Source organism: Nannospalax galili, unplaced genomic scaffold, assembly GCF_000622305.1.
Source record: "Nannospalax galili isolate Female #2095 unplaced genomic scaffold, S.galili_v1.0 scaffold225, whole genome shotgun sequence".
Lineage (NCBI taxonomy): Eukaryota > Metazoa > Chordata > Mammalia > Rodentia > Spalacidae > Nannospalax > Nannospalax galili.
In genome coordinates, this window is record NW_008352653.1 from 508,544 (window position 1) to 525,034 (window position 16,491).

Here is a 16,491-nt window from a genome sequence, read left to right on the forward strand (position 1 = left end):
CAGTCTGTAGTCAGAAAATCCTGGAATGGATACATGGAAATCCCTGAACTCTTATTTGCACCTTACTTAATTGAGCCAATAGGGTCAGCGAAGAGAACCTGGAAGTGGTTGGGAAGTTGGCACCTTAATAGAGGAACTACGCTGAAGGGCTGACGACAAAACGTGGAGCTAAAAGTGCAGGGTTCAATTTTCGGGCTCTCAAATCACTTTCCGTCTCTAAACCTGTTTCTTTATTTAGGGGTAATCATAAATTCTATCTCACGGAGTGAAGATTAAACGATATACCAAGCGTGGGAAAGAAAAGGTCACCACCCGCTGAAATGTGTTCTGTGTATGGAAGCCGCGGTGAGCACTTCGCCTCTCAGCGGGTTGAAGCCCGCCCCCGCGGCCACCTATCAATTTTGCAATTTGGAGTCACCAAGTTCACCTCTTCTCATAGGAGGAGAAGACTAGGGAGGAGCATTGTGTGTTAGGAGAGAGGAAGGAGGAAGGTGGTAGATTTCCTTAACACAGTGTTTGCCCAAACTGGGTCCTGGACCCAGTCAAAATGGAGCTAAACTCCTGCCTCGCCTAAGATGGAGGCTTCTCCGCCTCTCAGCCCAAAGGAGCGCATCCGAAGGTTACTGGGCACCGCCCCCCTTTCTCAGGGTGTCGCCCCGCCCCGATGACGTCACACGGGAGCTGGTTGCAGTTCGGAAGTCCACTGTGTTCACCTCCCGTACCCGGTCCTCATAAGATGGCGGTCGGCTAGTTGCCTCACGATACTCCGCCACTCTCAATATGGGAGCTATTTACCATATTTCCCCTTCCCTCTCCGCCTCAACTTCCTCGTTATTTTGAATAAACTTTATTGACTACCACTTTAAATTTCCTACCACTGCCCATTGGGCTCCTTCTGGCGACTTCTCGGGCCGTCTTCTTCAGACCTGGCGGCTGATTCATCTCATTCCTCCTTGGTTTGCTGAAGGCTAGTTCTTGCCTGCCCAACGACTACGCCACTAGCCGATTTGCCCCGCGGCCACTGGACTAGGCCTCGACTGCTGCGGTCTCTAGTAGGCCAGAAGGGAGAACCGGAGGGGAGTTCTGTGGAGACCGCTACCCTGAAGCAGCGTCAGGCTACAGACACTGCGTGACGCGGCGAGTGCTTCTAGAGAAGGCGAGCAAGGTTCGCAGTTTTACAGTGACAATCCCAGCATTCATCGCGCGGTGCTTCTGGGGCCGGAACTGCCGGGCGAGCCTCCGCTTTGCAAAGCGCGGTGCTGCCCCGGAGTGAGTCCAGCCGCCGGCGAGTCTCTGGGGCTCAGCTCCGCGGGCGTGAGGGGTCCCTGCAGCCTCGGGCATGAGGAGGTCCCTGTAGGTTTGGGACCGAGGACATTTTGTCAGGTTTGGGGCGTGAAAAGGTTCCTGTCAGTCGGGGAGGCGCTAAGAGATCCTCGTAAGTTTGGGGGGCTACAGCAGGATATTCTTGTCAATTTTAGAGTCAAAGATGAAATCTCTGGCAGCTGCGGGGTACAGGAGCCCCTTCGCGAGTCCGAGGGGGCTGCAAGGAAATGCCTGCCATTTGGGAGCCGTGAAAACAATGTTTGCTTAGTTTAGGGGTGTGAAAAATTCTAGTCAGTTTCCTGGGGCTTGGAAGAGATCCTTTTTAGTGTCAGGTGTGCGACGCGATCTCTGTCAGCTTTGAAGTAGAGGACGAAATGGAGATTTATTTAGGTTTGGAAGGTAATGGAACACCTTACGGGCAGGGAAGGAATGCTGTTGAAAATGACGAAAGGAATCCCTTGAACTCTGCGAAGGCAGCCCCACAACTGTGATTTGAGTTGGGTGCCTAGTCGTTTGCCTTGTTCCTCAAGGCTCTCGTGCAGTTTTGGAGTAGCCTGAGCAGACTCGCAGGGTTTTCCCCATCTTTGGTTCCTCCTGTTTGGGGGTTCAGAGGGTTCAGAGGTTCTCTTCCTGAGCCCCCCCCCCCAGCCTCATTCTTTATGCCGTGGTTTGCGTCATAATACAGGGAGCCTGCGAAGCCAGAGGCCAGCAGGGAAGAGGGTTCAGTGAGGGATTACAGAAAGCTTCCCGAAGGGCTTCAGATATTTACATGAAACCCGGAAAGAAGTTGTCACTGACTTGAGGGCCAGAGAAGGTGGGAGTGGGTGGGTGCGGTGAGGGGGGGAGGCGTTTGGAAGGCCGAGCGAAGCTGAGCAGAGCGCGGAACGTTCTTTCTGTTCTTTCCAAGTGAAAGAAATTCTAAAGGGCGGGTGGACCTTCTCCGCTGGTGCCGGACGCCGGCACCGGCTGTTGTGGCGTCCCCGCCTGGAGACTCCCCATTTCTGAGGTGAAGATTGGTACCCAGCGGGTGGCGGTGGGGGCGGGGCCTGGGACGCTACGGAAACCCGGACCTGGTTCACTTTGTGAAAAGTGTTTGTGCTCTGCCATCGTCCAGGGAGGGCGCTTGCTGCCGCCTTCCGACCACAAACCTGGCCCGCCGCAGACCACTCCAACCCCCCCTGAAGATGGCCTCGGTGCCCGTGTATTGCCTCTGCCGACTGCCTTATGATGTGACCCGCTTCATGATCGAGTGTGACATGTGCCAGGACTGGTTTCACGGCAGGTAAGAAAGGGCAGGCCAGGCTGGTCAGGGTGCACTGGCCAGCTGTATTGTGTATTCACTTGCTGTCCTTTTCTCAGCCCTGTTTTTTGACTCCTGGTCCTTCTAGCCCCTTTCCCCAATTTACTTTCAGCTCCCCACCACCAGACCCAGGTTTTCCCATCCCTTCCGGCAGACCAGGGCCTAGCTGATATTGGTCTCTGGTTTCCTCTCTTTCTGTTTCCCTGTGTGTACTTTTATTTTGAAAATTCGTATGTGTATTTGATTTCTAGTTACAAAAGTGTCAGTTTTGTATTCTTGCAGTTGTGTTTTGCCTCATCTCCTGGCTTTGGGGGAGGCAGTACTGCATTTCTGAGTTATCTTGAGTCCAAGAACATGGATTTCTTTGTAACTCACTATCAGTGGCCTTGGACAAATTGCTTTGCTTCTGTGAGCCTCATTTAAATACCTTCTTGGCTGTAAAGCAGCTTGCATGCTTGCAATAAATGGAGGCAGAAATGGAATAGTATTTTATTTCTATGCTGTCTGAAAAACCATCCAACTAAATTTAATTTAAAAGGATATTGGGTAAAACAATGGGAGTAAAAACCACTATTATGTGTGTGACAAGCACCTGTTATCCAGGATTCCAGAGAGGTTAGTGTGTGTAATAAAACTATAATATTATTCTATCATTGGGGGAATTTGTACACTGGTGTCTAATAAAAACAGTATATGCTACCCTTCTCCTGCTGTGTGTTAGATTCTAGAATTTTCAGTTCTCAGTAGTCCCTTCCATAGGAGCTGTTCCTATTGTCATACTCAAAATCAAAGTATTACTGTTGCCAAAGTCCTGAACTAAGTGGAGACGGTCCTGATGCAACACATCCAGATTCACATTTAGTTGATCTTTACTGATTATTTATTGTGTGCTTGGTATAGAGTTCTGTTAACTGCCTTATTTTAAGAGGGGATAGATTTGGGGGTAAGGCCTTTTCCTTTGCTTTGGAAATAAATGGTGATTAAGATGTCTTTCTGAAGGGTTGGGGATGTAGCTCAGTTGGTAAAGTGTTTACCTAACATGCAAGAAGCCCTAGGTTCAATTCCCACCACTGTATAAACTGGGTGTGGTGGTGTATACCTGAAATCTCAGTACTTGGCAGTGTCATAGTGAGAGTTCAGGTCAGCTTGGGATACATGAGATATTGTCTTTAAAAAAAACATAATTTTCGCAGCCAGGCACAGTGGCACACACCTATTTCCAGCTACTTTATGTCAGTCCTATCTAATCTATAGTGATACTTGGGAGGCTGAGGCAGATGATCTCATGTTCAAGGCCAGCATGGGCAACTTAGCAAGACTCTGTCTCAAATAAAAATACAAAGGGCTTGGGATGTAACTTAGTGATAGAGTTCTTGCCTAGCATGTATGAGGCCTCAAACTCAAGCCCTAGAATCATACATGCAAAAAGAAGTCTTCCAGTATTCCTGGTTATCTTTGGTACTGCTGATCCAGTCACTCCTTAGCTTAAATTCTCTCAGTGGTTCCTCTACAGGATAAAATTTAGTCTTTTTTTTCTGTGACAGACCTTTGTGATCTACTTATTTACTCTTATCTCCTGCTATCCCCCCCCCCTTTTTTTTTTAAGAAAAAAAAAGGTCTCACTATGTAGCCCTGACTGGCCTGAAATGCTATATGTAGATCAGGGTGGCCTTGACATTCATCTGCCTTTGCCTCTTGAGTGCTGGGATTAAAGGCATGTGCCATCACACCCAGCAGGCTGCCCTTGTTTTTTAATGTCCTAGCAAAGCTGAATTTTACCTATTGTTCTTGGAAACTGTCCTCTTTTATGCTTCTTTGTCTTTGCACATGCTATTTATTACTCCCTTTGATGGTCTCCCCTTGCACAACTCATAGAAGACTTCTCTGAGTTCCTATGTAACTTGTGTGCATCCTTATTAAAAAATAATGATTTCAAGCTGTGTGTGTTGGCTCACACCTTTAATCCCAGCACTCTGGAGGCAGAGGCAGGCAGATCTATGTCGGATTGGTCTGCATAGTGAGTTCTAGGCCAGCTGGGGTTACAGGGAGACTTTGTCTCAAAAAAAATTATTTCATGCTATAGTTATTTATGTTGGTGTAACTCATTAGCCAGAGCTTCCTGAGGGTAGAGATAGCATCTTTTTATTTTTAGTATTCCCAAAATCTGGTTCAATGCTAAATATGCAATACATGTTGAGTATATTTTTGAATAAATGAATGAGTCTTCATGAAAAAAGCTATTGCTTTATGACCCTTAGTTTGGATTGTATAGGAAGTGTATAAGTTCATATCTGGGGAAAGAGCTTCTGCTCACAGTATGCAGACCTGTAAACATGGGGAACAGAGAATAGGAATGAATGCTTTCTAAGTACTTTGTCTCAGACTCTGATAGGGACTTTCCATAAATTCTTTTATCAATATCCAAGTCTGAAAGATTTTTTTTTTCTGGTATCTGTATATGTGAGTGGTGCACATATATGTGTGTGTTTGTGTGTGTGTGTGTGTGTGTGTGTGTGTGTGTGTGTATGTATGTATGTATGTAGAGGACAGAGTTCAACCTCAAGTGTCATTTCTCTGGAGACATCCACCCTGTTTTTTTTTTTTTTTTGATACAGTGTCTCAATGGCCTGGTACTTGATAGGTAGGCGAGGCTGGCTGGGCAGAGAACCCCAGGGATCTGCCTTTCTCTGCCTTCTCAGTACTGGGATTACATGTGCTCCATGCTTTGTACTTGTGTTCTGGGAATCGAACACACACACACACACACACACACACACACACACACACATGCAGAGGCCAGAAGAAGATGTCAGGTGTCTTCCTCTATCGCTTTCCACCTTATTTCTTGAAACAGAGCCTTTCATTGACCCTGAAGGGCACCATTTTGGCTAGGCTGGCTGGCTGGTAAGATCCAGGGATTCACCTGTATGTTTCTCACCTAGCAGGCTGAGAGTACATGCACTTGTAGCCATGCCCAGCTTTTATGTCAGTTCTGGGAATTTGAACTCAGGTCTTCTTGCTTTCACAGCAAGTGCTTTTACCCACTGAGTCATCTCCCCCCAAATTACATTTATGTATTTGTAAATAAAACACACACACATAGACAACTTTAAAGATTCAGGCTGGGTGTGGTGGCGCATGTCTTTGATCCCAGTACTCTGGAGGCAGAGGCAGGCAGATCTCTGGGAGTTCAAGGCCAGCTAGGGCTACAGAGAGACCCTATCTCAAAAAAAAAAAAAAAACAAAAAAAACCCCCAAAACCCTATCATATATGTCCCAGGGATTGAATTCAAGTTGCCAGACTTGGTTGGTGGCAGGACCTTTACCCACTGAGCCATCTCATTAGTTTCAACCCAGTTTTAAGAAAAAAAACTTTTAAGCTAGGCCTGGTGGTCTGGTGGTACAGGCCTATAATCACAGCTAATTTGGAGTTCAAGGCCAGCCTGGGCAAAAAAAAAAGTTTAAGTTTTTCTTCCTGATTGTATAGGTGAGACATGTTCATTGTAGAAAATACAGAAAAAGTATAGAAGGAAAAAAAGTCATGTATGAGTCTATCTGGCACAGTTCATTGTTAAATTTTTTTGTTGTATTAACTTGTCTTTTGCTGGGGGCGGTGGCGTGCGCCTTTAATCCCAGCACTCGGGAGGCAGAGGCAGGCAGATCTCTGTGAGTTCAAGGCCAGCCTGGTCTACATAGTGAGTTCCAGGACAGCTGGGGCTACAGGGAGACCCTGTCTCAAAAAAAAAAAAAAAAAAAAAAAACTTGTCTTTTGACCTGAAACGTATGTTTTTAAAGGATGGAATTGTATTATAAATACAATTTTGTAATCTCCTTTCTCATACCTAACATTTGAGTGTGTGTGTGCATGTGTGTGTGTGTGTGTATGTATATGTATGTGTGTTTTGTTTTTGTTTTCTTTTTACTTTTTTTTTTGGTCTTTTTGAGACATGGTCTCCCTGTAGCCCCAGCTGTCCTGGAACTCACTATGTAGACCAGGCTGGCCTTGAACTCAGAGATCTGCCTGCCTCTGCTTCCCGAGTGCTGGGACTAAAGGTGTGTGCCACCACTCCTGGCTACTTTTTTTTTAATATCTAACATTTTAATGTGGATATTTGCCAGGTTGTTAAATAGTCATCTAAACCTGCTTCCTGATACCTTTTTATGTATATGTTTGTCACCAGTTACTTGGTCATTTTCTTTATGGTTGTACACTTACATTATTTATACTGTTTTATATTACAAATAATGTGAGGTGATAAAACCTGGGGGTTCTGGGAAGGTTTTTGTACCTTGATATGAGTGTTGGTCAAAAGAAAGAAAATATGACTATAGTGAATACTTTGCACAGTGGACATGTGATATTTATAAGAATGAACACTGAGATAAGAATTTTAAATTTGTAGCCAGGTGTGGGGCCAGGTGTGGTGGTTCGAACCCTTTGATCTCAGCGCTTGGGAGGCAGAGGCAGGCGGATCTCTGTGAGTTCAAGGTTAGCCTGGTCAACAGGCTAGTTGAGGCTAAAAAGACCAAAAAAAAAAAAGAGAAAAAATTTTTTTGTTTTTTTTTTGAGACAGGGTCTCCCTGTAGTCCAGCTGACCTGAACTCACTATGTAGATCAGGCTGGCCTTGAACTCACACTCACAACAATCTGCCTGCCTCTGACTCCCGAGTGCTGGGATTAAAGGTGTATGTCACCACGCCCGGCTTGAAAAAAAAGAATTTTAAATTTGCAAATGTTTATGTGTTTATGGATCAGGTCTCTCTTTTTTTTTTTTTTTTTGGTCTTTTTGAAACAGGTCTCCCTGTAGCCCCAGCTGGCCTGGAAGTCACAGAGATACGCCTGCCTCTGCCTCCCAAGTGCGGGGAATACAGGCGTGCACCACCATTTCCATGGTATGTTCTGTTTTTCTTTGTACACTCTGATACAGTTTTTTTCAACTCTTCTGCTTCTTTCTGTGGGCTGCCAGAGAACAAGGAAGCTATCTGAAAATGAGATCCTTAGTGGGTGGCTGCTCTTGCTTACTTAGTGCCTCTGTCTCTCTCTGTCTCTGTCTCTGTCTCTCTCTTTCTCTCTCCCCCTCCCTCTCTCCCTCTCCCTCCCTCCCTCTCTCTGTTTCTCTCCATGCTTACTATGCTCTGTTTAAGTTTTTACTTTAGCATAACTGAAAAATCACTAAATATTGTGGACTTTTCATGATTGCTCATAATAGTCAAATCCCACAAACCCTTTTTGTGTACGTGTTTGAGAGAGTATATGCGTGTGTGTGTGTGTGTGTGTGTGTATGTGTGAGTGTGATGTATTTGTGTGGTGTATGAGCCCAGAGGGCAGAGGAGGACATTAGATAGCCTGTTCTATCACTCTCAATCTTGTATCCGTGAGAGAGTCTCTCACTGAACCTGGAGCCAAACTGGTAGACAGCAAGCAAGCCCCAGTGATTTCCTGCTTTCACACCTCACAATGCTGGGGTTATAGGCACATATGCTGCTACGCCTGACTTTTTATCTGGGTGCTTGGATCTTGAGGACCCATCTTTTCAGCCCCAATCCTGCAGATTTTAAGTCTGCAGATACCTGGAGATAATAGAAATATATTCACATCTCTGATTTTTTTTAAAGTCCAAGTTAGGGATTACGGTGAGTAATACCAAGTTGCTACTTGGAGATGGTTATAGGAAGGAAGCCAACTCCGCCATTTTACTGAGATAAGAATCTGGATCTCATGGAGGTTAAGTGACTTTTGAAGTATGGGTTTGAATTTCAAATTATCTGATTCTAGACCCTGTGTTCTCAAAATTAGAAAAAAATATGGAATAGTTTTATTCATCCTTTAAGAAGACTGAGCTTTTTAAAACACTCTGATTTATAGAGCAGTGCTTCTGAAATTTTAGTATGCATCAGAATCATTTGGAAGATCTTTTAAAAAGCAAGATAGCCTCAGTTTATGATAAAGTAGGTAAATTAGGCCCACCTTTGAGAACCATAGATTTAAAACATTACCAGTTCCTTCCTATTATGTGTAGTGTGATAATTTCTGATATTGGGGAATAGATGAGATAACATCATTACTGTACACTAGTTGTTCTCAAAGTGTGGTACATCAACTGGGAATTTGTTAAAAATTGTTGAGACCAACTAGCTTGACATAACAGGCCTTAACACAAATGACAGAATGTATGAATTCCAGTGGGGGAGCTATGGGAGGGTACCAGTAGGGAAGGGGCCATAAAAATGATTAAGATTGATTGAGATGTTCTGTATGAGTTACACAAAAATTCAATAAAAAATTGAAAAAAAGAAAAGTAATTACATAAGATGTAAGGGGGAAAAATAATGCTTCAATAACAGAAGGAATGCTTATGCAGAAGGCAGCAAAGACCAGAAACCTATATGTTGGAGAATAATCACATACTTAGATAAGCTAAAAATAAAATTGTTGAGACCAGGGGCTGGAGAGATGGCCCAGCAGTTAAGAGCACTGATTGCTCCTGCAGAGGACCCGGGTTCGATTCCCAGCTCTCTTCTGACCTCCAAGGGCATTGCATGACATGGGTGTACTTACTTTTTTTTTTTTTTTTGGTCTTTTTGAGACAGGGTCTCTCTAGCCCCAGCTGTTATGGAACTCACTATGTAGATCAGGCTGGCCTTGAACTCACAGAGATCCATTTGCCTCTGCCTCCCAAGTGCTAAGATTAAAGACGTGGGCCACAAGGCCCAGCTGTTTTGGGTACACTTGCACACATACAGGCAATACACTTATACATAGAAATTAAAAGTTAAAATTGCTGAGACCTAAGGCTTAACAATCTTTATTTTAACCAATAGATGACTCTGGTGCACCCTGAGAATCATTGCTGTACACTGGTTGGGAGAAGTAGTTGGCAAACATTTATTAATGTCTGGAGTTTTGGCAAAACCCTATGCCTTTACGGTTGTCCTGTTCATAAAAGAAGTATTGGTTGATACATCCCAAGGAGATAGTTGTAGTTAAGAATTTTGTACTTCGTAGACACTCCAAATCATACATTAAATATAAAAATTTGCCAGGCATGCATTTAACTGCAGCACGAGGCAGAGGCAGGTGGATCTCTGTGAGATTTGAGCCAGCCTGGTCTACATTGTGAGTTCCAGGCCAACTGGGGCTACAGGGAGACCCTGTCTGAAACAAACAAACAAATAAACAAAATCCTGTATTCTAGTGGAAAGGACTCTTGATTTCAGATATGGATTAAAATTATGACTTATTTATTAGCAAAAGGTTTTATCTCTGTGAGGCCTCATTTCCCTGATATTGCTTATGATGATTTAAATAAAAATGGTTATAGATACTGTTTTTTGCTTTTTATTAGCATATATACATAATAATAGTTTTCATTAGGACATTTTTTTTTGTTTTGTTTTTTGGTCTTTTTGAGACAGGGTCTCTCTGTAGCCCCAGCTGGCCTGGAACTCACTATGCAGACCAGGCTGGCCTTGAACTCACAGAGATCTGCCTGTCTCTGCCTCCCAAGTGCTGGTATTAAAGGTGTGCCCCATGGCACCCATCCAGGACATTTTCTTTTAAGAAATTGTTTATTTGTTGTGGGTACAGAGGGGGTGTAGGTGTGGATGCACATGTGCCATGGCATGTGTATAGGTCAGGGGACAATGTTTCCTCTCTTTTTTTTTGAGACAGGGTCCCACTATGTAGCCCTAGATGGCCTAGACTTCTTTATGTAGACCAGGCTGGCCTTGAACTCACAGAGATCTGCCTGCCCCTTTCTCCTGAGTGCTGGGATTAAGGTGCCACCACGTCCAGCTATGAGGACAACGTTTCAGGAGTTGGTTCCTCCCTTCCACCCTGCCAAGAGGCAGTCTCTTGTTTCCACTGTCCTGCTACTCCAGGCTAGCTGGCCTCGAGCTTCAGGGTGATTCTCACTTTTCCACCTCCCATCTTCCTGTTAGGAGTGCTGGGTTTACAGATGTGCACCATTGCTTCTGGCTTTTTAAAAACTGTTTTTAAATTTAATTTTTAATATGGTCAACATTTATTTATTTATAAATGTCATGTTTTTTTAAATGTAGGCTCCAGGGATTGAACTTGGCTCCTCAGACTTGTGCAGTAAGCACTTCTACCCACTAAGCCATCTCACCAGTCTGACATGTATTTTGATTATATCCACACCCTATTAACCTCTCTTGTCTACTTCCCAGTGATCTTCCTCTTCCCAGTTTCCCTTCATTCTACCTTCATGCCTGTTTAAAATAACCCAGTGAGTTTAGTTAAGGGTGCTTACGTGAGCATAGGGAGCATAGGTGTGGGATTATTTACAGGACCACAGGCAGTTTACCAATGGCTATACCACTGAAGAAAATGTCTCTCCCTCCCCAATCAACATTAACTGCTGGTAAATCCCTAGGGAAGGGTAGAACCTCATGAACCCCTCCCATTTTCATGACAGAATGTTGGTGGGCCCAACCTTGTGCAAATCTTATGCTAGTAATCACAACTACTGTAAGTTCAAGAGTGCAACAGTTATGTCATACCCAGAAGTCAGCATTCCAGATGGCTCCCCAACCTGCCTTGAGCTCTTACATTTTCTTTTAGCCCTTTCTGAGATGTTCCCTGAGCCTTGGAGGGGAGTGATGTATAGATGTCCCATTTATGGCTGGGCATTCAACAGTCATTTATTCCCTGTACTTGGCCTGACCACTTATGAGTCTTTCTATTCACTGCTGACCATTGCAAAGAGAAGCTTCTCTGACCAGACCTGAGAGCAGCATTATTCTACGGGCATTAACAGTTAATTTAGAAGGCAGTTTGATAGGTACATCATCTCTATTTTGCAAAATAGTAGTAGCTTCCTCACTAGGGCCTGTCATCTCCCTCTGTAAGCTTTTTGTTTTTTTGAGACAGGGTCCTCCTGTAGCCCTAGCTGGCCTGGAATTCCCTGTTTAGACCAGGGTGTCCTCAATCTCAGAGATCTGCCTGTCTCTGCCTCCTAAGTGCTGAGATAAAAGGCATGCTCCACCACGCCTCGCTCCTCCACAGACTTTTGACTAAGTTTATGATCCCAATTTTTCTTTGCTTGGAATTCCTTTTTTTGAGGGGGGGATATTATTATTTAAACTAAATTTGATCATAAGAGTTCTTTCTTTGTTAATTTCATACATGATCATAACCTCCCCCATTTCTCCCTCCAGCTTCTCCTGGATCCCCCAACCCTTTCCCAACTTCATATCGTTATCATCATCATCTGTTCTTCATCTTTTTTTGTAACTCAAGTACAATTAGTACCCACACAATGGCTGACAAGGGTCCATAACTCCATTTCTGGAAGATCTGACATCCTCTTCTGACCTCTGTTGCATGACACGGGTACACTTAGATACATGCAGGCAGGCAATACGCTCATACACATAAAAAATAAAAACAATGAATAAAAGTTTGTAAAATTTATTTTTATTATTTTATGTGTATGAGTGTTTGCCTGGATGTGTGTAGGTGCAATACATGCATGTAATGCCTGAAGATGCCAGAAGAGGGTATTGAATTCCCTGGAATTGGAGTAACAGATGATTGTTAGCTGTGTTTTTTCTTTGTTTTTTTTCTTTTTTGAGATTTCATTTTTATTTTTTTTAAACTTTATTGAGAATTTCATACATGCATATAAGGTATTTGATCAAATCCTCACCCACTCCCTCCCCTCCAACACCTCCCATATCTCCCCATCACTTTTTTCTGACAACTTTGTGTACTCCCTCCTCCTTCCCTCCCTTCCTCCCTCCCTTCCTCCCTCCCTTCCTCCCTCCCTTCCTTCCCTTTCTTTTTTAATGGGGCTTTTTGTTACTCTAACATTCCCCTCTCTGAAGAGGTATCCCTAAAATCTTTTGGGGATTAGATAAGAGCTCCCAAATACTTTTCACATTTTTGGCCTTTGGAACGGAGTACATTGCTAAGAGGCCCAAGGACATTTTGACTTTTAGCCAAGAAACTGGCTACGTTTCTTTGGAGTCTTTTTACCCTAACTGCCTAGCCAGTTCCTATTTCCTGTTCTTATCACACCATCTGCTGAAGAGGTTACCCAAATTATCCGTAGGGAATCAGGCCACAGACAGACCGCTCTGGCTTCTTCCATGCTGAACAGGGACGCAGGGTGAGGGAATTGGAGTACCACTTCAGTGGGTCTATCTAAAAGACTCCCAAATTGCATAACTCTTATCACCACGTGGGAGCAGGATCCAGGTGCTCTCAGGCAGGTCCCCTGAGTTCTTAGCCCCTACGTCAGAGGGAGGCCCAAATAGGCATTCGAATAAAATGTTTAAAAAATAAATAAATAGGGGCTGGAGAGATGGCTCAGCGGTTAAGAGCACTGATTGCTCTTACAGAGGACCCGGGTTCGATTCCCAGCACCCACATGGCGGCTGCGAACCGTCTTTAACTCCAGTTCCAGGGGAATCCGAAGCCCTCTTCTGACCTCAGTGGCATTGCACGAAATATGCTTCTTTGCAGAGATTTCCTGTTTTTTTTTCAAAGTCTCACTGTGTTGCATAGACTGCTTCCAAACTTAGAATTCTCCTTGCCCAGCCTCCTGAATAGCTGGCATTTCATGTATGTGCACTGTTCCCAGATTCTTTTTACTAATTTTTTTCTACTTATGTCTTTGTTTCTGGAATGTTTGATACAGGGTCTCCCTGCAGCCCGGGAACTCACTAGACTAGGCTGGCCTTGAACCCACAGAGATCTACCTGCCTCTGCCTCCCAAGTACTGAGACGAAAGGCATGTAGACCATGCTCGCTCTGTAGACCAGGCTGGCCTTGAACTCACAGAGATCTGCCTGCCCCTGCCTCCCGACTGATGTGATTAAAGGCATGCGCCACCATGCCCAGCAGCTTCTTTCTTTTTTAAACAAATATTTTTATTGGGGCTGGAGAGATGGCTCAGCAGTTAAGAACACTGGCTGTTCTTGCAGAAGACCCTGGTTTGAATCCCAACACCTACAGGGCAGCTAACAACTGTCTGTAACTCCAGTTCCAGTGGATGCAACAGCCTCTTCTGTCCTCCAGGCATTGCACTTACCTACATGCAGGCAATACACCCATACACATAAAGTAATAATAATAAATAAAATATATTTTTTAATTGTTTTTATTTTATGCTTATGAGTGTATTGTTTGCATGTAGGTAGTCGCGCCCATGTTGTGCAATGCCTACAGAGGTCAGAAGAGGGTTTTGGATTTCCTGGAACTGGAATTACAGTGGTTAGCTGCCATGTGGGTGCTGGAAATTGAACCTGGGTCCTCTGCAAGAGCAGTCATCTCTCCAACCCTCGTCTTTTCTTTCTTTTTTTCTTTGGGAGGAAGCAATTGCTAGTAATTGGACCCAAGGCCTTGGGCATTCTGGGTATGAGTTCTACCTCTGAGCTGTATTCAAGCCTGTTTCTTGAATGTTTTGTTTTTAAGATTTTATTTTAATTAACACACACACACACACACACACACACACACACACCACACACCACACACATACTCAAAGTCCTTGTGAAATCCAGAAGATGGTGTAGGATTGCTAGAGCTGGAGAGCTGGTGCTTGTGGGGTGCCTGAAGTAGCCTCTGGAAACTGAACTCAGGTCCTCTGCAAGAACTGTATGTACTTTCAACTATTAAGCCATCTTGGGGGCTGGAGAGATGGCTCAGCAGTTTAGAGCACTAGCTGTTTTTGCAGAAGACCCGGGTTTGAATCCTAGCACCTTCAAGGCAGCTAACAACCATCTGTAGCTCTGGTTCCAGGGGATCTGAAGCCCTCTTCTGTCCTCCATGGTCATTGCATGGCACGGCTGCACACATGCAGGCAATACACTCATACACATAAAATAAAAATAAATAAATTTTTTTTGGTCTTTTTGAGACAGGATATCCCTGTAGCCCCAGCTGTCCTGGACCTACCTATGTAGCCAAGGCTGGCCTTGAACTCACAGAAATCTGCCTGCTTCTGCCTCCCAAGTGCTGGGATTAAAGGCATGTGCCACCACACCCGGCTAAAAATAAATAAATTTTTAAAAATTAAAAAAAAATACTAAGCCATCTCTCCAGCCCCTTTATCTTGTTTTGAAATAGGTCTCAATTTCTTAGGCCAGGCTGGCTTTGACCTTACTACATAGCTGTGGGTGGCCTCAAAGTCATGATCTTCCTGCCTTAACCGCCAAGTTTTATGATTATAGGTATGTGTGCCACTATATCTGGTCTTTTTATCATATTTGGAATTACTCATTGAAACATTTTTATGATGACCCTTTGTATCATCTGTAGGTTTTCTTTTTCTTACAGTCAAGATTGTCCTTTTTTTAAAAGATTTATTTTATGTGTATGTGTAAGTACACGTATATGTGTGCCCTGCATGCCTAGTCCCTGCAGAGGCCAGAAAAGGTCATCAGATCCCTTGGAACTGGAGTTACAGAGGGTTGTGAGCCACCATGTGGGTAACGGGAACTGAACCAGGGTCCTCTGTGAGAGCAACAAGTGTTTTTAACTGTTCTCTCTTCAGCCTCAAGATTTTCCTTGTCCTTCATATGAGAAATGATTTTTAAAATCATACCCTAGACATTTTGAGAATTTAATAATGAGTCTCTGGGTCTTATTTAAAATTTCTGTGTTTGCAAGCCCACTCTTGCAGTTCAGTGGTAGGAAGGATGGATCACTTCATTATTGTTTTTAGGGGGATGGAGATCCAGCTTTCCCACTTGATCTCTGTTGACTTCATTTACCTGGTAGATCGTTTGTTCTTTGTACCTCTATTTCTACCTTTTTTTTCAACTTTCAGTCATCTTATGTTTATTTATGTATAGCACCCAAGATTTTTAGTTGTACTTAATGTGAAAACTATAGAGAAATGCTTCTAACTTCTTATTTTTTTCTAGAACCAGAAGAGACCAGTTAGTCATTATATTATTTTTTGGAGCTTCCATTTTCCCCCATAATGTAACGTACTTGCCCAAAGCTGAATAGAGAGCTAGCTCAAGTCACACCTGGGTCTTGTGGACTCTTATTATAGAGCAGTACCACAGACTGTTCAAGTGAAGTTGTTGAAGATAGAAGGGAAATCATGTTTATAAACTCATACGTGTTCTACATTTTTGTTATAGGTAAAATCAAGTTAAAATGAATAACAGCATTTTTTTTTGGATTGAGTCATATATAGCTGAGGCTGGTAAAAAAAACTCATCCTCCTGCCTCAGCCTCCTCAGCATTAGAATTACAGGTGTGTAATGTCATACTTATGTAATACTATTTTTTTTAATGGCAGAGGGTAATCCAAAACTTTGAGGGTATGAGACATTGAGAAGAAAAATTCCAGCATTCATATTTAGGGCTTACTAGATATAATGTGTGAGTTGTGGAATTCCTGCCTTGGAAAAGGTCTTGTATAGTATGGAGTTAGAAGAGTCAGAAGGACAGATTGTTCTGTCATGGTTCATAGAATATGTCTTAGAGTAGAATAATATTTAATTTTTTTCTCAGTACTAGGAATTGAACCTAATGCCTCACACATGGTAGGCAAGTACACTACCATGGAGCTACATCCCCAGTCCTCTTTTTTTGTTGCTGTGCATACTTTCATTCGACATGTGCTAGGCATTGTTCTACACCCTGAGTAGATACAGTAGAGAACTGCAGCTGGATAGATAGTGTCAAGTGATTATAGATGGTATAGAGAAAAATAGGGTGAATAGAAGAGGGCGTGCTATGCCTGAGGCTAGAGGCCTAATTATTTTATATAGGGTGATGATGTATGGTTGTATATGAGTAGAGGCTTGAAGGAAAGTGCTGGTAAGTGGCAAAAATGTTCCAAGTAGAGAAAATAAAGGCCCTGTGCAGGGAGCAGACTTGGCAT

General features: G+C 43.6%; 1 protein-coding gene across 4 annotated transcripts in view; it reads left to right on the forward strand.

Moving 5' to 3' along the window:
- Positions 1 to 704: 704 nt before the first annotated feature.
- Phf8 (PHD finger protein 8) overlaps positions 705 to 16,491 on the forward strand; it is a 116,149-nt gene continuing 100,362 nt past the window's right edge. For 2 of the 4 annotated variants that reach the window (XM_017802356.2, XM_029554365.1), the window contains exons 1-2: positions 1,204 to 1,435; positions 2,438 to 2,605. In XM_017802356.2, coding sequence (XP_017657845.1) covers positions 2,508 to 2,605 — 98 coding nt within the window. In that variant the 5' untranslated portion in view covers positions 1,204 to 1,435; positions 2,438 to 2,507. Of the gene's footprint in view, positions 1,166 to 1,203; positions 1,436 to 1,705; positions 1,723 to 2,437; positions 2,606 to 16,491 lie in introns of those variants that run through there. The other 2 variants (XM_008849685.2, XM_029554363.1) reach the window with 2 other exon arrangements.